Genomic DNA, 21,494 nt, shown 5'->3' on the forward strand with positions numbered 1-21,494 from the left:
TGAGTGGAGTCCAGAAATACTCAGATGTGGCCCAACAAAAGGCGGTAAATAATGAGGGAAAGAGGCAAAGTGGGGAATGGGCAGAGTGGGAGAGCTGGCCACTGTGCCTGTTTAGGGAGTAATTTATGGCCCTGTGCTTTGAGGTGCAAGGCCACCGTTTTGGACGCATTATCCATCTTGTGGAGAGAATGAAAAAGAACACTTCGAAAATGAAACAAACAGAGAAAGTACAGCTGTGTTCTGGTCTCATTACATCGCCACATGCTGTGTGTACGCGCATGAGTGTGTGTGTGTGTGTGCGTGTGTGCATGTGGCTGTGCGAGCACACACATATGTGCGCATACATTTGTGTGTGTGTGCGCGCATGCATGTGAGCATGTTTGTGTGTGTGTGTGCGCACTTTTGAGTACCTGCACGTAAGTGTGTACTTCAGTGTATTTGTGTGTGTTTATGTGTGCGTGTGTATGTCAACATGTGTATCTGTAGGTGTGCGAAATACTATGTGCTATCAATCATTTCCCCATGCATGTCTATGCCACTGCATGACTGAGTGCGTTTTTTAGACTCTACAGATATATCATGCATGCTCTAGTATGGTTTTATGCTATTTTATCTTTAAATCCCAGCAAGGTATAAGCCTAGCATAGAGAGAGAGATGGACAAAGGAAACATGGTCAGTACTTCAGCCCCCACTACTGGGATTTTCACTGCCCCCTGCTGACTGAAGCTGCCAACTGCATCTTAATGCACAGTGCCCCCACGCGAAAATAATTGCTGTGGATTAATCCATGATATGTTACACTTGTCCTGCTGGTGTCTACAGTAGACAGTATTTTTAAGGCTTGACAAAAGCTATTTGAAAACACGCTCCATACACTGCCAGATGCAAGACATTCATCTGAAATAAAATATTGTGATAAAAAGCAAAGATCTTATTATTGTTATGGATGGCATTAGTAATACACATTCACTGATATTCCGGCTGAAAGCCGCATTTTATGTTAGCGGATGCCCTTTATAGAGGCAATAAATAAGCGTAGAAATAAGGTGAAAAAAGCAGTGAAAACTGTCCCTGACTGTAATACTAATTTGGTCCGACGCAGTTAAAGATGGGCTCTGCTGCCACCTAGTGGCCACAACGGAGACTCACCCTTATACAAACTAACGAGCGCCGTTAGCGAGATTCCAAGACCGAAATTCACAAGACCTCGTACCAAAAAAATGCAACATTTACTGCTATGAATTTTAGGACAGACCGTCCTCGGCGTCCTCATTTGTCCCTTAATCTGTCTCCTCGTGGTGGAAACGTCTGCGTTTAAGGGAACACAGGGACTCTCGGATGAATAAAACATTGAATGATTAAAATCCTAGGGGATCTCACTAGTACATTTCAAAGGTTTTAAAGGCCGGAAGAAAAATGGCAGTTTATTTGCAGTTCAAATGTGGACTAGTTATTGGAAAATAGCTGAGCGGAACCCAGGAATCCCGGCTGGCGTGGAAGTCTGGACTGGAGCGGCACAGCAATCCTTATTTCGCCTCTGCCTGAAGTCTGGCAACAGGCTCACGGATCTAATGACGCGAAAAGTACTGCTACGGAGAGATTAGCGCTTTTACCGATGAGTTCCTAAGCAGAGGTGTGGTAAACACGTCATCCCTATCGGCAGAAGGGACTTAGCTCTGGCGTTCATACAGTGCCTCAGACTACCATTGATTTAAAAAATAATTTTTCAGCAGGCAAACCAAGAAAATCAGATCTGCCAGGAAACTGCGCTATCAACTAAAGCTATAATAATAAAATACTACTACTACTAATAATAATAATAACAATAATTAATTAGTTTAAATTCATGAGTTAACGTCAGTGGTTAAGGTGCTCACCTTCAGCGTAAGCTGAGCTCTATGGCCCTGGTCCGATCCCAGCTGGGTCATCGGTCAACGTTGACCCGGAGCCCGCAGATGGGGAGCAAACTTTGGCTTTGTGCCCCCTGAGGTAGGGGTGGGTAAGTTGGCAGGGGTTGCTCAACTCACCACTCTCAGGCACCCTACAGCCTCACAGGCACCAGAGATACAGCCATACTCCATCCTCCAGTCGGTGTTCCCGCTCCTGCAGTGCATTGTGGGACTGAAGTGTGAAAATCAGCCACTGGCTGCTTGCGGGCATATCAGAGGATTGCATTGAACGTGCCTCATCGCTCCTGCATGGGTGTAGAGGATGTCACAGTGGCACAAACATGACACACCATTGGCAACTCCCCAAAAGGTTGAAAAAGGGGTAAAACAAACAAGAGGAATCGTACTGCTGGTAGAGATCTGTTCTCTGCCTCTGACTAATACCGACTGCTTTAGTGGGAGCTGCAAATACAGAAGGCCCACCAACAACCCTCCAGGGACAGAGGCTGGCGATTACGTGGAGATCTGAGGTCTCGACAGGTCCAGCAGGGCACTCTTTAAACTGAGCACTTGATACAGCCGATTTAAATTTCCACTGTAACAGCTGATCAAATCAAAGCCGATTCTGATGGAAAGAATGGCACGGCAGGAGGTAACATCAGAATGCAGCGGGGGGGGGGGGGGGGGGGGGGGGTGAATGCGGCACTTTCCCCTTCAATAAACCCCCATAGCTGCACTGGGCATACCTTTGACTCTTTGATCCTCCAATCATTCAATAATCATGTGGACAGAACACTCTCTGTGATCATGCTTGTCTCATGTAGGTCCAGGAGAAGGCCTGGTAATCTATATCTTTCAGTCCTTCACATAAGCAGTGGTTGAGCCTAATTCTGGCAGGCTGTGAGGCAAGCAATGTAGAGACAAGACAATGTATGTGCAATTCGGTTTTAAATGGTTGCGATCTTGCTGCTTTCAGACCAAGTTGTTAACGCTGCCCATGCTTATGCTGTTAGCTCTGTTAGACAGTATTTCTCAGTCCTACTCCTGGAGGCCTACTGTCCTGCATATCTTCTATCTGTCCTTGCTATTTGATTAAATCAGGTGTGCTCAGCTAATCAAAAGTGCCACTGATGAGTTCTAAATCAGGTGTGCTCAGCTAATCAAAAGTGCCACTGGTGAGTTCAGTCAGGTAGGTAGAGCAAGGATAGACAGAAGATATGCAGGACAGTGGGCCTCCAGGGGTAGGATTGAGAAACACTGTTAGAAGACGATCCTGCCTGCCACTAAGAGGCAACGTAACATTGAACCAATGACTCCGGAGTGCGACCTGTTTAAAGTGTACACGTGGTTGTGAGTGAACAGAAGACATGGGGAGATTACTAGGCGTTGACCAGATTGTATCTGCAGAGTACTTAACATTTGAATATCTTTAGAGTAGAGTAGGGTAAATATAATAGAAACATAACAGACAATGACACTGTATTGAGGCATTATCTTCACAAGGTCCTCAATTTGTCTCATCTTGATTTTATTTAAAGAAGATATGTGGGGGCAGAAGATTTGGTGGACCTATTTGAATGCCCTGGGTGAAACCCAAAATGCTTAACAGTGAAGACATCAAGGCAGAAAAATGAGTTGTTGGTGATGTTACCTGGCTGTCTGCTATTCAAACATTTAATAAGCAGGCACAACTTCATTTTAACCCTCCCGTTCTGGCGTGTTCAATCTCTTGATCTCGGGCAAACGAAGTGGGCAGAGATACTGAAGCTGTACGGGTAGACGCGCACTGTCAATCCTGCAAGATATTAAAAATGCTATTTTGCTCCCACTAACTAGCAGGGCGACGCAATTCCATTAGCGGCGATTCGTCGGCTTGATGTAAACTGACTTTTACACCCCTGGAACCTGACAACCATTCAGAACCCGGCTTCACCTCAAAACGCACTGGTAACAACGATTAGTGATGCATAAACTGATAATTTAGAGTTTTCTTTATTACAATATCGATTTAAAGAAATAGCCCCAAATAACTGAGGAATTTTAACTCAGTAATTTGTGGCTTCTAACACATCTCTCGATAAATTTCACTCTAAACGTGTTGAAACGTTCACTTTTAAGTTAAACTGTACAACTCTGTTCATTTTATATTTTGCTAACTAGTTAGTTAATGTAAGCACATGAGATTTAAGAATATTTTAACAGAGAAAGCCACAACAAAGACCGCGGATTCCAGTGTCTGCTCCACCTATCACATAGAAGGAAGTAATACAATCAATTAGATACACCCATGTGAAGGCATTGCACTTAACCCCAGATAGCATTTCCTTTCTTAAAAAAATATTTCCAAGCACTGCTGCGGACGAGCAGCGATCTCACAAATGGCATCATGACAGCCCGAGGGCAAAAGCAAATAAACGCTCGGTTGCTGTTACAGTCATTATTCACTGTCGATAATACCAGTTTCCCCTTACTGAACTCGGATACATTCGACAGCAGCCAATTTCTCTGCACGCGCTTCCAGAACGGTACAATAGTTTCCACGCACATCCATTCAGTCATACGCAACACTTTTGTGAGCTTTACAGAAGGCCTGCGAAGCTCCGGAGTGTATTCTGTATCCGCGCTAAATCCTACCGCTCAGGTGACAGGAGGGGGTTTGAAATCGCAATTAAAGCGGTTTTGAGTCGGTCAGAAGCCTTTCAGTCGTAAATGACAACCTTGAAAATCTAGGTATGGCTGTAAGATTGAGCTAAGATCTCAAAAAGGAAGACGACTGCTATGAAGCGCTCTCTGGTGGAAGTTGCATTTGGAAAGAGAGGAGAACACGCGTCTCCGTATCTGAATTTTAGCCAGAAGTTTATCTCTTCGTGCTAAATCAAGAACTAGGCTAGCCAACTAGCCACGATTAGCTGGCAATACAGTTCTAATCACAGAGCCATTTCATATTGCACTTAAAATATTTGATACACTACAACTGTTAGTATGGTATTATTACTCATGATTATTTAGTAGAATTAGTAAATATTACGTACTCAACGTACGTACTGTCTCAAGAAAGGTTAAGACTCTTTCTTCATTTAGTTCTGTCTCTCACCCAGACATTCATATAAAGGACAACAGCTATATGGGTTGCCAGATCCTTATGTAAAACTAGGGCCTTACCTCACATTGGCCACAGATATCATATGACATGCTCAATTCATTTGTAGGTGATAGCCTCAGAATAAGTGAAGGCTGTGCTTACCAGCATTGACGATCACATCAATCTCCAGCCTTGTTATGTCTCCTCGAAACAGAGATATTTTGGGTTTCAGCGCCTCATTGGCAGGGTAGAGTGCATCACCTGCAGGACGCTCTGCAAGAGAAATAAGGACACGTTCTTCAATTCAGAGGGTCTCACTCAAAGGAACTCTCGGGTTGCAACACAGGAGGTGACAGGGGGAGTATGGGTACAGAATCACTCGATTCTTGAAAGGTTGTGCATGATTCCTGTATGGCTATCCCACCCTGCATGACATTCTGAATCAAAACCCATACATGAATGGTGATATTATCTTACGTTTGCTCAGCAGGTGCTCTTAACTAGAGCAACTTGCGTATCTTACATTTTTCACTTCTTCATTTATACAGATAGATATTTATTGAGGCAATTCAGGTTAAGCACCTTGCCCAAGGGTACAAGAGCAGTGGCCCACCTGGGAATCAAACTGGCAGCTTTTCGGTTGCGAGCTGCTCCTTACCATTATGCCATGCTGCTTCTCCTGCTAGACATTATTTGAGTATCACATCAGATTTCATGGCAAATAAAAGATTATATCCACATTTGAGCAAAGACTCCCGATTATGTCCTATGTGATAAAGCCTCCTGCATACCCTCCATAACAGCATTTAAATAAACAACTGCTCCGGTTTTTCTATTGCTAGGGACTGGACAGCTTTCACTTCACCTGAAGAAGTCCAGAGAGGGATTTGCTCCAGGGTCAAAAAATCAGAAGTCCTATACATCGCCCGTCTCTCCTGCAGGGAGGCTGAGAGCAGGAACTCTGGGATGGGAGAGATTAGAATTGGGCAACAGAAACAGTCAATCATGAAACTAAATTTCAAAAAACCAACCCATACAGCCTTTCCAGAATACAAACTGCTTTGGGTCATCAAAGAGCCCTGATCACAGATGCTATTAGCAAACTTGACACTGCCTCACTGTGAGTTTGGGCCAGTTAAAAGGGTCCACAATCCTACAAAGACTGCCCCCTACTGGAAGACCAACAAATTTCAGCAGCCCTGCCCCAGTTTGCCTTTGTTGTTTGGAAGGTCACCAGCAGCCATACTACTCTGGAACCTTCTCCTGCCTGCTGGCTGAAAGTAAGGCCAGGTTCACACTACACGATTTTAGCCCTGATTTTCCACTCGCCGACAGTGTTTGGAGATCGCCAACAAAAGCCCCAGATCAGAGGCAAATCCGCGTCTGCTCAGGGCTCGCAAATCGGATCTCGATCTGCTTGGATCCAAAAAATGGAGGAAAATTTGGTTGAACTTTGGCAGAAGCACCAATGCCTTTTTGATGTTTCCAAAAAATAATAAACTCCTGCAGTACTGTGAATATGAATTCATGACTTAGGACTGTGACTCTTACATTACAATTTAATTACATACACAATAATAGCAGTACCCCGTCAAAATACAAATATTGTGAGATGAGATTTTGGCCATATTGCTTACAGAGCATAATATCTTTGTCTACAGTAGCCATTTTTGGAAGACTACAATCCCTGTCTCATGCATGGTATCGTGTCATTCCTTGTGTCATTCTCGCATGTGTTTTCGTGACAAAACGTAGTTTGGAGACCAGACAGACTCATCGGAGATTCCTTCTGGTGAAAAATCTTGTAATGTGTGACCCCTTGTTGCTGATCAGTCATGTAGTGTGCAAACCACAACGACTTCAAAATTCCCGATTACAAGACAGCAAATTGTGTAGTGTGAACAGTACAGCGATCTGACAACTTTGAAAGTCATGTAGTGTGAACCTGGTGGAGCTTGGCCTGGTTGGCCCTCAGACGTAAGTTTGCTACTGAAATTTTGTTGATCGACCAGTAGGGGGCAGTCTTTCTTGTGACTGAAGCCAAGAATCAATGCCATCATGCAATAATGCAGACACTGTGTTGTAGGAGATGCTGTCCATCAGATTAGATGTTAAAATGCGTAAAGGATTCCCCAGATATCCTGGCAAAATTCCTAGTCTGGCTCTTTCAATCTGGATATCATCCTTAAATTCAATTTGCTAAACAATATGCCCCTCATTATTTTATATGTTTATATGTAGTGAACATTCTAATGCAAACTGGCATCACCCAGGTGGATGTTAAACACTGGTTTTAGTGAATGACTGTAAACTGCTTTGATGTCCACGGGATACGCTGTATAAATGTAGTTCATAAATAGGCTGCTGTCAGTTGAACACAACAGATCAGGCCATACACCTTAACATGTACAATTCTTAATTTACCTAATGCCGGGTTCAGACTACACGATTTTTTTGTCTTTCACGACGGTCACCATGTCAGACTAAGCATTCATAATACCATAAAATGGTGCCTCGTCTTGGTCGGGAGACTGGCAACACTACAAGTTTGACCCCGACCAACCATCGTTCACGTCCTTGTGTGTCGTCGGGGAGGCGGGTCAACAAAGTGTCAATCATGGCTACAGAAGGCTACAGTTGTTGCTGCCAAGTTCACGCATTAACGTTACACCAGAGAATTTGCTATCAGCTCCTAAATCGCAGATACAGAATGTGCCTCGTTGTCTCTAGTACACGATTTCTACAACTAGTGTAGGCTAAATGTAGTTGCAAGTTTAACAAATATGATAATAATACTGATTACTGTTATTACTGTAACTCCATGCAACTGACAGTTACTGTAACACTTTATGTGTAACCACAGTTAAAATAATATTACCGACGTTTAACAACAATATGCTGTTACTATTCCTAATTTCCACGTTTGCAGAGAGGACTCTGTAATCCTATTGGTCAACTTCGGAACACGTCGTGGGAGATTCTCAAAAAATTCTGACATGCTAGACTTTTCGTCGGGGTGTCGTGGGGTGTCGTGGGGCGTCCCACACGCCACATCGCTGTTCGTCGATTATGTCACATTACAAGACCCGTTCGTCGTTCAGCGTCGTTCCCGATGTTCACAATCGGGCCCGACGCTGGAAATTTGTCGGCTATGACAAAATCGTGTCAAAATCGGTCTGAAATCGTGTTGACTGAACCCGACATAATTTGATCGTGATTGAAGATACAACTGAATATCTACTCTTTCAGTGTACAGTTTCATAGAGGTGGCACTGAATTTCAACAGCACTTGCACAAAACCAAATATTTTCCAAGGCACATCTGTTAAAGTGGTGTTTTCGTTAATAGAGACGCATCTCAATTTCAATACACAGAATAAGTTGTTGAACTCGTAGGGAAAGGTCAAGCAAGTAGTTCCAAAATTCTAGGCTGTCTGTCAGCATACTGTATTTCTTGTTAGATAAGCACCCATTACTTGCAATTGACACCAAAATATAAAACTATCAGGTGGTGCAGAATTAATTCAAACTGTTGTTTTATCCTAACTTCGCTGCATGTTTTAAAGACATAGTTAGCCTACACATCCTCATTCAGTCATTCGAGTAAGTACTCCGACTAACGGTAGCTACTACTACAACTTTATTATATATTTAACATATTATATATTGTGTGCCTATATTTTACAGAAGTAAATCTCACGTGACGAATGACTATTTATCCATCCTTCCAATGTGTCACTAATGACATAGCTACATCATCACAAAACGCTGACACCGCCGTCTCCCGAGGGTCACTCACTTTTGGCCTCTTTCCAGTCGGTGTTAGTTGAGTCCAAGTTAATGGATTCGGACCCGGCGGCCATGTCGCGTAGTGAACTCGAGTGTAGAGAGGCAACTGCGGCGGAAAACCCCAGGGCGCCCAGAACGGCGCAAAACCCCCGTCGGACCGACCGTGCCCTCCTGCGAGAAGACGCGTCACCGCTGTCGGCCTGAATGGACCCCGAGGCCCCCGAGCTGGTGGGAAACTTCACCGAACTTCGCCCGGAATTAATTGCTCCTGAGTAAAGTGACGATCGGGTGTTCAAAAGTCTGGTGAACACCAAGCAAGCAGGTGATCGGACGCTCGAATTAAGCAAGGACTCTGCCGCACGGCTTGCTGCGGAGCTGCTTATTTTGAGGTCCGCGGTCGGGCCGACCGCTTGAGCACTGCTGGTAGCACGGGAAAGGGTGAGCACACCGAGTCTGGTTGGGATTTTAAAACGACAGGCAAGTGTTGACATTTGAAACGCCATACTACTGAGACCAACCGACCAAGACAGGCATTTACTATCGGGTTTACGCTGCTAAATGGGTACACAGCTATCGGTTTCGACTTTCTGGGAAGTGTTTAGGCAGCCCACAATCGCGCGGAGCCGCCAATCCGCTTTCAACTATGGGGGACTTGCCTGACTCGCAGTTAGGAGGAAGAGCAAGTAAACATACGTACACACGTTTCCTACAGCCAATCAGATGACGATATGTAATTAGCTTATGTCAGCTCGAATCCACTAGCTTCGTAGTAACAGTTAATTTGCTGCGCTTGCTAAAAGCTTATGTGGAAAAACAGTTAGCATTTACCCGCTGACGATAATGAAATGAGTGGACACTGATTAAATTTCGTAATTCAGCTGCCAGATGTTTTATTGTCTGACTTAATAGTCAAGCGCACCCGTTGAACAGGCTCAACGTCCGACATCCATTCATCCAACAACCAACGAAAATATCACTTCATTTCATCCTGACATCACTCATCCAATCGGAAACGAATATGAGTGAACGGCGCAGAGTGAGTAGCGTCCCGATTTGATCTACGATCGTAGCTGCCAATCAGCTTTCTAGAACTTTCCAGAACAGTGGAAACCGATAGGCCGAGAAACTTCGATTTCTGTTCCGCTTATGTTTTGTTGTGATAGGGGAAGGGCATTTCCCTTAACGAATCATTTTTGTGTCGACCACCAAAACCAACCAATCGGCGGCGCCGAGTTTACATTTGACTGACACGTTTTCTCTCCTGTCAAACAGAGCAAGGAACAGGCGTCAGTGATAAAAGGCGGGACAGCTTCAGTGCAACCCAATAAAGATTTATAATTCATTTATTGGCGTGTTCAGCGGCCCATGGTGGCGAAAGAGTATTCATCTTCCCGCCTCTTGCGATCACATCAATAATACGCCATGGGAGGCGGTCCAAGATGTTGTCATCCCACAGTAGCTTCTGGAACCTCATGGTAGCACGATGGAGAAAGTAAGTAGGCGATAGGTACCGGTAGCTAACTGTTTGATTTATGAATTAAGGTTATAACTTGGTTTCAAAGAATGTTTTTTGTGGAGCTGTTAGATTATCGTTTCCAGAGCAAATTTTCTGTTTGGAAAAGAGCGGTCGCAAGGTTGCAAGCATTTTTTCTCCTTTCACCCGTCAGTTACTAGCATGCTGGCTAACTATGAATTCAAAAGCGAGCAAGTTAGCTTTATAGCTAATGGACGCTATATAGCTATATAACGGACATGCTTTGTGCACCACCGCAGTCCACTTTTTGTTGTAACAAGGCTTGCTATTTTCATTTTGAATTTCAGGGTAAGGTAGCTAGTTAACTGATTAGCTAAATTCACTCTCATTAGAGCGAGCCAGGTAGCTAATGTTAGCGCCTTGCGAGTTGTGTCATTTCGTAACGATGATTGTCTGTTAGCAAGTTTGGGACGGTGCTCATATCGGAGAAAATGGATCGCTAGGCAGCTTGATAACGTTAGTCCCTTTTGCTGGCTAAAGCTGTCATTATTGTAGCTGTCCTACTGTAGGCTAGGTAGCGGGGGTAGTTAGCTAGCATTTGCTAAGTTGGCTAGGGCGGTGACCTGAGATTAACCGCGTAACTGTAATTGTTTTCAGCTATTAATCGCTCTCTAACCTTCGATAGCATGCTGACATTGAATGATCTGCGCTAACCAGTCTAATTATGTAATTAAAATGTAACTATTTTATTTGACAAACTCGCTGCGCCGGCCGTGCATTTAACAGTTGTTCAGATTGTCTCTGCAATTAAAGATTTAATTTTGTAGCCAACTGATGTCCGTGTGCGGGAAATCCATATAACTATTTAAAACAATCAGTTCGCTGTAGCGAACTAGTTAGCTTGCCAACTAGGTGTTTACGTGAGTGTATAGCCGAGATGCCTCTGCTAGCTAGTGTTGTTAGCTAGGTACGGTTTTCGAGAAAATGCTGGGGGTGGGCTGTTAGACATATGTAGCTGGCAATCAAGATAGAGAAATATGACCCCAGTTAGCTAGCGAGTTACCAACTGGGGATTCCTGAATGTATCGAACTGAACGTGTTTCAGTGCGGAAATAAATCTATCAAACTTGATCTGATGGAATGGAGTTTGTGTATCTGGCCCGTCAACTTTATATACTAATGGGAATAATGACAATAAGAGATGAATTTGCTTTTTGCAGTTTTGTTTCAGGTCTCTTGTGTTTGTCCATGTGTTGTTCTGCACACCACCTGTAAACATGTTAAAATTCTAAGTGATCCTAAACGCTAGATCATGTTTTACTGGAGTGCTGTTTCTCTTTCATGAACCTGGTATGTTCTCTGGGTTTGTCCCAGTTATGATCTGTGAGAAGTGCACGTTTTGTCTTTCCAGTATATTTCTCCCTCCCCCCTCTCATCTCTTGCTCTCCTGTATCTCCACCTCCACCATGCTCTTCTCCTCATTCCCTTTTCTTTACCCCCATTGCACATTACGTTGTTGCCCTCTTCCTTTTCATTCCATGGCTGTACACCCCCCCCCCTCCCCCTCCCCCGAGCCCTAAAGGAGTTTATGGCACCCCCTTACTTCAGTTGCCCTTCTCACCTGTTTTCACTTCCTCTGCCCAGGTTGCAGAGCTGAAAGACAAGGGGAACAAGGCCCTGAGCGGGGGCCAGATCGACGAGGCGGTCCGCTGCTACACCAAAGCGCTGGAGCTCGACCCCACTAACCATGTCCTCTACAGCAACCGCTCGGCAGCCAACGCCAAGAAGGGCGACTATGAGAGTGCTCTGAAGGATGCCTGCAAGACTATCGAGATCAAGCCGGACTGGGGCAAAGTGAGTGATCGTCCATTGAGGAAGTGGCCGTGCCTCTTTCGACCTCCCATCCCCTGGCCACAAGCATGCGGTCCGTGTGATGCTCTTCACTTGAACGCAAAACCAAACCCATGTCTCGCTGTTTCCCCAGGGTTATTCCCGCAAGGCCGCTGCCCTGGAGTTCCTTAAGCGGTTTGAGGAGGCCAAATCCACCTATCAGGAGGGACTGAAGCATGAGCCAGCCAATCAGCAGTTGAAGGAGGGGCTTCAGAACATGGAGGCGCGGCTAGCAGGTAGAGGAGATCAGATATTTCCATTAATGTATGTGTAATGTGTATGTACCCCCACCCGGTTCTTCCACAGAGAGTAGTTACTAAGGAGAGAATGAATAGTTTGCTAAGGCAGAACACAAGATACTGTTTGTTCCTCTCTGCAGCCTTGTCTTAGTGTCTGAACTTTTGTCATTGATCGTGTTTGCTTTGGAGAAATGAGCTGAGAGTTTTATCATGTTGTTAATTCGATGAAAACAATTCTGAGGAGTGCAGTGCTTGAAGTGACTCGCACTCAGAAGTAGGTAGCTGAGGGGTTTCTGCAGTGGATTGAAATGCCTGCCTCCTTTGTGACAATCCACACCTCTCCTGACGGCCACCTCTGTCCTGCTCCAGAGAAGAAGATGATGAATCCCTTCGCCATACCCAACCTGTATGAGAAGCTGGAGAGTGACCCCCGCACCCGTGCCCTGCTGGCGGAGCCGGGGTACAGGGAGCTGCTGGAGCAGCTGAGGGAGCGGCCAGGTGACCTTGCCACGTGAGTGCACACTCTACCCTGGTACACGCAGTAGGGCTGCTCGATGATGGCAGAAGTCATAATCACAGTTATTTTGGTCAATATCGATATCACGATCATTTAACTCATTGACTTTGGAAACATCATGCATTTATTGAACTTTTTTAAAATAGACGTGTCTTTTTAACCCTTTTGCATGTACGGTTAGCCGTTTAGCGTGTATGCTGAAACCAGTGCGATTAGAACATTAGATTGGAAAAATTGTAGCTAATTTTCACTCTGAGGAAACAGCGATTTATTGTTAAAAAATATAGCAAATGCTGAAAACTGAGAAGCTTAGTAACGCTAATGAAAACATAACGAATCATGTAACGTAACAGGCGTGTTACATAGCATAAAAATAAGTTGCATGCAAAAGGGATAGCAGTGGATTTTCTTGAACTTTAAATATAATACATTTCAATGAATAATGTGGCAGAATAATCATTTTATCTTGTTTTCTAATTGTTGGAAGCCAAAATCATAACTGAAAATAAAATTTGATTAATCGCCCAGCCCTAGTGTGCAGTATGCGCTCTACTGTAGCGCATTCATCTGGAAAGTTTGTCTCAGGCAGACTGAGTAATATACATCTCAGACACTGGCATATCCCAGTATTGTCACATGTTGAAATGGAATCTCTCATTTTGGGACAGTTGTCAGTGTCCCGAGTTGCTAATGCATTTATCCAATCTTACACAGGCATGGTGCGGTTTTTCTAAACACTGAGCCACATGTCTTTGAAAGACACTGGGTCCTGATGCGTAGGTCTCGTTTGACATACTGATGTGAGCAGGTGGCTCAGCCAGCATTGAGAGGCAGGGACATGGCGTTGATGGTCCCCTGACACAGAGCTGTTGTAAGCAGGGGGACATCGTATGCCAGGTGGCCCACTAGCACGGTCATGCATTTCAGTGCAGATCCACCACAGTCTACTTGTGATTGGGAGTGTAGGTAGTTAAACTCATGGTATTGCAAATTGCTTTAGATGAGACGGGCGATTGAATGACGAAATGATTGCGATATACACTAATATTGGCCCTGTATGTGTTTGTGTGTTTTTTGTTTTGTTTTGTGGGTGTATGTATGTGTCTGTATGTGCTTGCACATGTGTGTGTTTTTGTGTGCACACAACTGGGTACCCTCCCTCACTCAGGAAGCTGCAGGACCCGCGTGTCATGACCACCCTCTCTGTCCTGCTCGGGTTCGACCTGGCGGGGGCAGAGGATGATGAAGAGGAGCCCCCTCCACCCCCCTCCCCCAAACCCAAACCTCAGCCACCTCCTCCCAAAGAAGAGGACCTCCCAGAGAACAAGAGACAGGTATCGCTGATCTCTGACCAGCACCCCACAAGTCACGCAGATCACTCATTTCCTGACTGGTCCAGAATCAGTCAGCACTGTGAGAAGTATTCATATTCACTCCTGCTGTCAGTGTTAGTGTGGAACAGGGACTATGTATTAATGTGCGGTTGTGTTTTGGTATTGTTGCTCACCACATACATCTGCTCCGTGTCTCTCTCCTCCGCTAGGCACTGAAGGAGAAGGAGCTGGGGAACACAGCCTACAAGCAAAAGGACTTTGCCACAGCACTGAAACACTATGAGGCAGCCCTGCTGCACGACCCCACCAACATGACCTACCTGTCCAACCAAGCAGGTATTCCTGACATGACCTACCTGTCCAGCCAAGCAGGTGTCGCTACATACCTGTACAGTTCTGTGACGGAGTGCCGTCACTACGGTTGAGTATGTGCTCTGACTGCCATACCAACGAGCCTGGCTCTTTGGCGTCGCGGTCAAAGTCGCATGTTTGGTACCCTGTAGACCCGGGTTCGAGTCCGGGTGGGGTGACTGCTCTCGCCCTTCGCTACAAGTTCCCTCACACACGCCTCACACATACACTCACATCCCCTACAGTGCCTTCACACACACCTGTGTACAGCCCTAATACATACACACACACGGGCTAAATATAAACCTGGGTGGGTGGAGCTAAGTGAGCAGCTGGCAGTGACTGACATGCACTCTGTTCCCATGGCAGCTGTGTTTTTCGAGAAGAGCGACTTTGAGAAGTGCAGGGAGCTGTGCGAGAAGGCCATCGAGGTGGGCAGGGAGAACCGGGAGGACTACCGCCAGATCGCCAAGTGAGTCCATCTCCTCCAGCTCTCTCCCCTGGGGTTTCTACCTCTCTCTCTCTCCCACTCTCTCTTGTTCTCTCTCTCCCGTTTCCCCTATGTCTCTCCTCCTCTCTCTCCTGCTCTTTCTCTTTCTCACCCTCTTTTCTCTCTCGGTCTTTTCTCCAGGGTTTTTCCCCCTGTTTCTCCCTCTCTCTCTCCCCCTCTCTCCGTGCTGTGCTGTGCTGTTGGGGACCATTGAACAGGGGAGCCTTACGTAAGGACTGTGCCGTTATGAGTCACCCCCTGTCTCTCGCCACTACCGAAAAGAGCAGCCTGTGCACTCATTTTCACAGCTTCAGCTGCAGTGGCGAAATGAAGCAGTTTTACAGATTTTCAGAGTTTTCCCACTCTCTTAGCCGCTGTGCAGCATCTGAAAGGAAGCGCAGCGCATCTCTTTGAGCAGTAATATGTTTACCTCACAATTGTCATTAAACACAGGTCTGCGCAGTAATTAGCTGCTTGGGACGATGACGAGACTTATGGTAGTGTGTGTACTTTCCATCGTCTCTATTCTGTCTTGCTTCAAATTAGTTCAATTGAACTTGTGATGCTTGAATGGTGTTGTGCTTGCACTTGCTGGTCTGTGAGTGTTAGCCTGGTCTACTGGTTAACTGTCGTCCATTTAACTTCAGTGGATACACTTCTGTTCTCTGCTGAAAGTCTCTCTGGATAAGAGCGTCTGGTAAATTTATGTAATGCAGTGGGTAATGTAACCCTTAGAAATTTAGACACAGGGTCTGTGTTCTGGGCCAATGTAAGCGTAGGGAGAAGGTGCCGTTGTAACAGCACCAGGGACAGTCCTCTAACCCTAAGTGGTTGTGTTCATGTTGATTTGATTTGTTTTAAGGTGTAATGAAGTAAGCTCAAGACAGTGCTGTGGAAATATTTTGCTGGAGAACAGATTTCAGAAAGCTGACACGAAGCCCTCTTGCCCAGCATACATTTAGCCACAGTGGGTGTCTTTTTATCAAACCACTCACTGTAAGTGTTTGAGGATGATTCATGTCACCCACTCTAAAACATGGTTATTGATTCCACTTAATGCACCGCTGTGCCTGAATACAAATGAGTCTTATATGAGCTGATGGTTGGTAGGGTGAGAGGTCGCCCGGTTTGGGGGGTGCAGATGGCTGATGCCGAATTCAGACGCCCCTTACTCCTTCCTCTGTCTCCCTGGTCACCAAGCAGTCACAGTGCTGTGTGGGGCTGGGGTGTGGGACAGTTGGGAGTGTCCCACAAGGTTGATGGCTCTGCTGTGTTTCAACTCTGAACCAAGCACTGTCACAGGGTTTCTGAAAAGAGCTGTTTGGGTTGTTCCTAGAGCCCCTCTACATTGCCCTTTTTGCTTTGTCATCTGTGGAACTTTCCAGAACACTCGCTCACCTGTCTTCCCCTCCCTCTCTGTTGCAGAGCATACGCCAGGATCGGGAACTCATACTTCAAGCAGGAGAAGTATGCGGAGGCCATCCAGTTCTACAACAAGAGCTTGACAGAGCACCGCACCCCCGAAGTGCTAAAAAAGTGCCAGCAGGTACGCCTCATCCACCCTGTCCCCCACCTGCTGTCCTTCCTCACACCACCAGCGCGCTCACCCCTGCCCCCTGTCTCCTCTTCGGCCCACAGGCAGAGAAGATCCTCAAGGAGCAGGAGAAGCTGGCCTACATCAACCCCGAGCTGGCCCTGGAGGAGAAGAACAAGGGCAACGAGGCGTTCCAGAAAGGTGAGAAGGAGGAGGGTGGGTCTGTGGGCTCTATGCTATACTCGACAAACGCGCGTGAACTTGGAGATGCTCATGCAGATGAGTTGGTAGATCCACAAACCTGCCTCAGTAGTGAATGTGGAGGTGTGCACTATTTTGAAAGATGCATTGACTCAAGGTAGCATAGTGTTGTGCTTACCAAATATGGTCCACTGTGTGAGGGTATTTTGACCTCTCCCAGAGGGGTGTGTGTTTGTGACATCACAGTAGGTAGCCAATAAGTGCTCTCTCCCCTGACCCTCCAGGTGATTATCCCCTCGCCATGAAACATTACTCAGAGGCCATCCGGAGGAACCCGCAAGACGCCAAACTGTTCAGTAACCGCGCGGCCTGCTACACCAAGCTGGCAGAGTTTCAGCTGGCTCTGAAGGTATGGTTCACTTATTGCAGCAATAACGCCATCACAGGTTGTGATGTCATTGACTTACTAAGCGAAGGGATATATAGTCTGGGCTCAGCTAATTTGAGTGCAGGGCAGGAGTAAGCAAGAATAAAACTGAGCATCTGAGGTCAGGCACCCTAGAGATAACGAAAACCCAGGCTTTGCTTCTGCCTCCACACGTGCACAAGCAGAATCTCCAGATAAAGGTTACCCCATCCTGCAGGGTTCTGTTTCAGATGAGGTCTTGTCTGTCTCTGTTTAAGTGGAGCTGACAGTGCCAGTCTGAGCTTTGTGCCTGTCCCAGCTGTCTTGACTCTCTCTCTCTCTCCCCTGACAGGACTGTGAAGATTGTATTAGACTGGAACCAACCTTCAGTAAGTACTAACCACCTGCTTTCGGTCTCATTTCAAAATGTCTTCAGGAATTCCACTGACCTAGTATTCACTGCCTGCATCTCTCTCTTTCGATCTCCAGTAAAGGGCTACACTCGCAAGGCTGCAGCCCTGGAAGCCATGAAGGATTTCTCCAAAGCGATGGACTTCTACCAGAAAGCCCTGGAGCTTGACCCCAACTCTAAGGTACCCCAAAGACCGTGCACCCACTGTGTGCACCAGGGCAGGGTGTTGTCCATGCACACGCTTGACCAGAAGCACAGGCTGATCGTCCAGCTATTCACATGCCACGTTCAGGAGCCTACTCACTTGTAACTGAACAGCAAAATCAATGCGTAGCCACACCCGTCACATGGAAAATTAGGTAGCCAGCTGTTGCTGGAGTGACCAGCTTTTGGCCTGATTATTCATATGTTTGAGTCATTTATCAGATGCTATTATCCAGAGCGACTTTTTATTTAATTTTGTCCATTTATACAGGTGGATATTTACTAAGGAAATAGTGGGTTAAGTACCTTGTCCAACAGCAGCGTTCCAGCGGGGAATCGAACTAGCAACCTTTCAGTTTAGAGCCCTGCTCCTTATCACTACATCAGACTTCCCCACCTCACCTATGGCTGGCCCTAAGTGGAAACTAGTCTATATCCCCACTTGTAACTGAACAGCAAAATCCAGACTTACTCCCGAATGGATGAACCTAGCATCTTATTGAGAGCAGAAAACAAGTAAAACGCTTTGCAGTGACCACACCAGGATCATGCTGTTTTAGGAGCAAACTCATTTGAGCAGGTTAGCGCAGTAAAATTGCTCAGATGTACTAGCGCTTCAGGTGCCAGAGTTAGTTCCTTCAGTGAATTGCTGAGCCCCCTCTCACTCCTCCTCTCTCTCCCTCCCTCTCCCCCCTACCCGCGGAGCAGGAGGCCACTGAGGGCCTGCAGCGCTGCTTAGTGAACCAGGCGGTGCGGAACGACAGCCCAGAGGAGGTGAAGAGGAGGGCCATGGCCGACCCCGAGGTGCAGCAGATCATGAGTGACCCGGCCATGCGCCTCATCCTGGAGCAGATGCAGAAAGATCCACAGGCGCTGAGCGAGTAAGGCCCCCACCCAGCAAATGCCCCAGCCTGTCCACCCACACATGACCCTTGCATGGCAAACATCCAGGTCCTGCCTTACCTCTTCCCAGCAAATGCCCTGCCTCCACTTCCCATCTCTGATCTCAACTTATATAACCCCCAACTTTACATGCCCACATGTCTGATATTCTACACATAGACTCTGAGACATTCTCTCTCTCTCTCTCTCTCTCTCTCCCTGAATTTGACTCTCCTGTCTGTTTCTTCTCCAGCCACTTGAAGAACCCAGTCATTGCCCAGAAGATTCAGAAGCTCATCGATGTGGGGCTGATAGCCATTCGGTGATCAGGGCAGGGCCCAGCAAGAGAGAGCGCGAGGGAGGAGCAAGACAACCAGACAACCCTCCCCTCTGGTCACCCCCACCCCTGTCACCAGCGCCAGATGCCCCCCCCCCTCTCCCCCCAACCTCTCAACTGCAGCTAAAACAGCAGTTCTCAGAGACCAGCATCCAGGCGCAGAAGTCCACTACCCCTTAAAACGGTTTTCTCAAAATGCATGCTTTTCTGTCTCTGACTAGGGGCTCATTGATTACCCAACTGTCAAATGAGTCTTGAGACAAATCTTTTAGCCTAACACTCTTTCCATTTGTTCAAGACATTGTCTACTTTGAGTTTTTTTTTTTTTTTTTTTTTGGACATCCATGTTGAGACATAAATAAATTCATAGAAATTTCTTGATGAACTGCTACTCCCCTGTAATTACCTTGCTGACCTGATCTGTGGCTAATGTAACTCTTGTTTTCTTTCGATTAGCACTCCCGATTCTACAATTGTCTCCTCTTTCCTCTCATTGAGAAATGAGCCACAATATCAGTTAGGCCCTCCCCCACTCATGTGATAGACAGCTGCCTGGAGCAATGATTGCCCTTGTTTCTTTAAAGAAAAAAAAAACTTTAAGGCGGAAAGTGGCCAATCGGCATGCCAGAGCATTGTATGCAGCCTGTTGGTTTCACATGTGGGTGTTTATCGAGGCTGCTGATGGCAGTTCTCTTGGAAGCTGAGCATCATGAACATTGGTGACTCTGAGAGACGCAGGTGGCATGACTGTCCTTAACGGACAGGTCTTTTGAAATCTATTAGAGCACTTACACTCTGCAGACCTCTCTATCATCTGAATGTATTTATGTCAGTATCAGTATATATGAGTGTAACTTATTTTCTTATAGTTACTTCACAGCTGGTTACTTGTTGATTTGTGGTGTAGCAGTTGTAAGTGGCCTGGTTCCCTCTTTTGAAGTGCTGACCATCATTCAGAGTGCATTGTTCTGTTGTACTTAAAATGCATAATGCCATGATTTTAGGCCATAATCTTTGCAGCTGGGCCCTGAAAGGCTTGTCGAGGGGATACTGCAGAGGGGGTCGGGCCTGGGGTTTTCAATAAACAGGCATAATTGTTTTCATAATTGTATTTTTTCCAAAATGTGTTTTTTTTTTACTTCACATTTGTTTTGATGTGTGCGGGAGGGTGGTTGGAAAATGTTTTCTCCAGTGTGCAACCATTTTCATTCATGTACCAGTGGCCCAGAATGCACTGGGACTGCGGGAGTGTGAGCACTATCCATGCTAAAGGTGCTGTAGTTGTTTAGTGAAGTCCCGCTACGTGAATTCCTAAGTTCAGCTCATGTGCAGCTTCCTCTGTGTCTCATTGTTTCTGACGTTTGTTCTGGAAAGCACTGATCTGGAGTTGTGAGATGAGCACAGTGGATTAACATTGCAGTCACTGCCATGTGAGTCAAGGCAGGTTTACTAAAGAAGAACACAGACAGCCAGGAGATGCCCATTTTGGGTGTTTGTGGGGCAAAACTTTGAATGAAGGTGCCTACATAATGACTGTATAAAACTTTCATCAGCACTAAATAAGAAGGTTATGAGCACTGCATGACCATTCATACACACAACAACCGATGTAGCTTGTTGTAAAGTGCAATGTCACTCTGTCATAAATGCCATTACCATAACATGCTGAGTTGGTATGGCATAAGTGTTTATGAATGTTCTATGAAGGGACTATGAGAACTAATGCAGTTCTTGTGCTTGACCCTTCACAAAGTGGAGCATTCACACCTCACTCTCCCCTAGCTCTGCAGCCATAAACTCCATAGGAATCTTGGTGTTTTTCACCATTGTCAATATTTATGATGTTTCTGATAGGTGGAAACCTTAAACCAATAGAGAAATGCATAGCAACAAAGGGTGCAGTAATACTTATACCCTTGAAGTGGTAGAATCTTATTGCTTACACAGGTAGCATGTAGCGTACTGTAAAAGAATGAGCAGAACACTCATGGGAGCGTTCCTGGGGGTCGCCCGGTCCCTTTGCTGACCCCAGTTCACAGTATTTCTCTGGCCAGCCCTGCAGTGGCAGGCTCTAGCTCGGAGGCTCTGCCTCCTCAGCCTTTTCTCTGTATCCCCGTGGTGACGCAGCGGACGCTCGACCAGGACCCTTGGAGGCGCGATGTGTGACCTCCCAGCCTTGGACTACGTGTTGAGCAAAGCAAGTATGCCTTCATGACTGTTCATTTTGTTCATACATGGCTAAAAATGCGTGGCTTTTACTCTGATGGCAATAAATTACCTTTAAAAAGCAGACTGTTGTGTGTTCCAGTTCACAAGACTTCTTATGCATACCTACTATACTTTTGTAAAGGCAAGCGTGCTCACAAAAACAGTCCACATCATGGTTACAATCGCTTGTGTGTCATGATTGGATCCAGCATGCAGACCAGTGAAAAGAACACCTGCCAGTGCTTCCAGTAGATG

The 21,494-nt window shown here is 46.0% G+C and overlaps 2 protein-coding genes across 7 annotated transcripts in view; one reads left to right on the forward strand and one right to left on the reverse strand.

Moving 5' to 3' along the window:
* The window catches only part of macrod1 (mono-ADP ribosylhydrolase 1), a 100,035-nt gene extending 90,531 nt beyond the window's left edge, over window positions 1-9,504 (reverse strand). For 4 of the 6 annotated variants that reach the window (XR_005005536.1, XR_005005537.1, XM_036548616.1 and 1 more), the window contains exons 1-3: window positions 8,771-9,503; window positions 5,838-5,933; window positions 5,135-5,245 (exon numbers count right to left, since the gene is read on the reverse strand). Coding sequence is in view for 4 of the 6 variants with exons in the window: in XM_036548616.1 (XP_036404509.1) it covers window positions 5,135-5,245; window positions 5,838-5,933; window positions 8,771-9,263 (700 nt within the window). In the remaining 2 variants the exon portion in view is untranslated. Of the gene's footprint in view, window positions 1-5,134; window positions 5,246-5,837; window positions 5,934-8,770 lie in introns of all 6 variants that reach the window. The other 2 variants (XM_036548618.1, XM_036548617.1) reach the window with 1 other exon arrangement.
* A 621-nt stretch (window positions 9,505-10,125) lies between these two features.
* On the forward strand, window positions 10,126-20,141 carry stip1 (stress-induced phosphoprotein 1). The gene is made up of 14 exons (XM_036548615.1): window positions 10,126-10,252; window positions 11,879-12,088; window positions 12,219-12,360; window positions 12,733-12,874; window positions 14,049-14,214; window positions 14,424-14,550; window positions 14,935-15,037; window positions 16,481-16,601; window positions 16,694-16,790; window positions 17,075-17,199; window positions 17,549-17,585; window positions 17,686-17,789; window positions 18,521-18,693; window positions 18,948-20,141. Exons 1-14 carry the CDS (start codon window positions 10,244-10,246, stop codon window positions 19,018-19,020), a joined length of 1,629 nt encoding a protein of 542 aa, XP_036404508.1. The 5' UTR covers window positions 10,126-10,243; the 3' UTR covers window positions 19,021-20,141.
* The last annotated feature ends 1,353 nt before the right edge of the window (window positions 20,142-21,494 follow it).

The sequence above is a fragment of the Megalops cyprinoides genome, chromosome 16 (assembly GCF_013368585.1).
Source record: "Megalops cyprinoides isolate fMegCyp1 chromosome 16, fMegCyp1.pri, whole genome shotgun sequence".
Lineage (NCBI taxonomy): Eukaryota > Metazoa > Chordata > Actinopteri > Elopiformes > Megalopidae > Megalops > Megalops cyprinoides.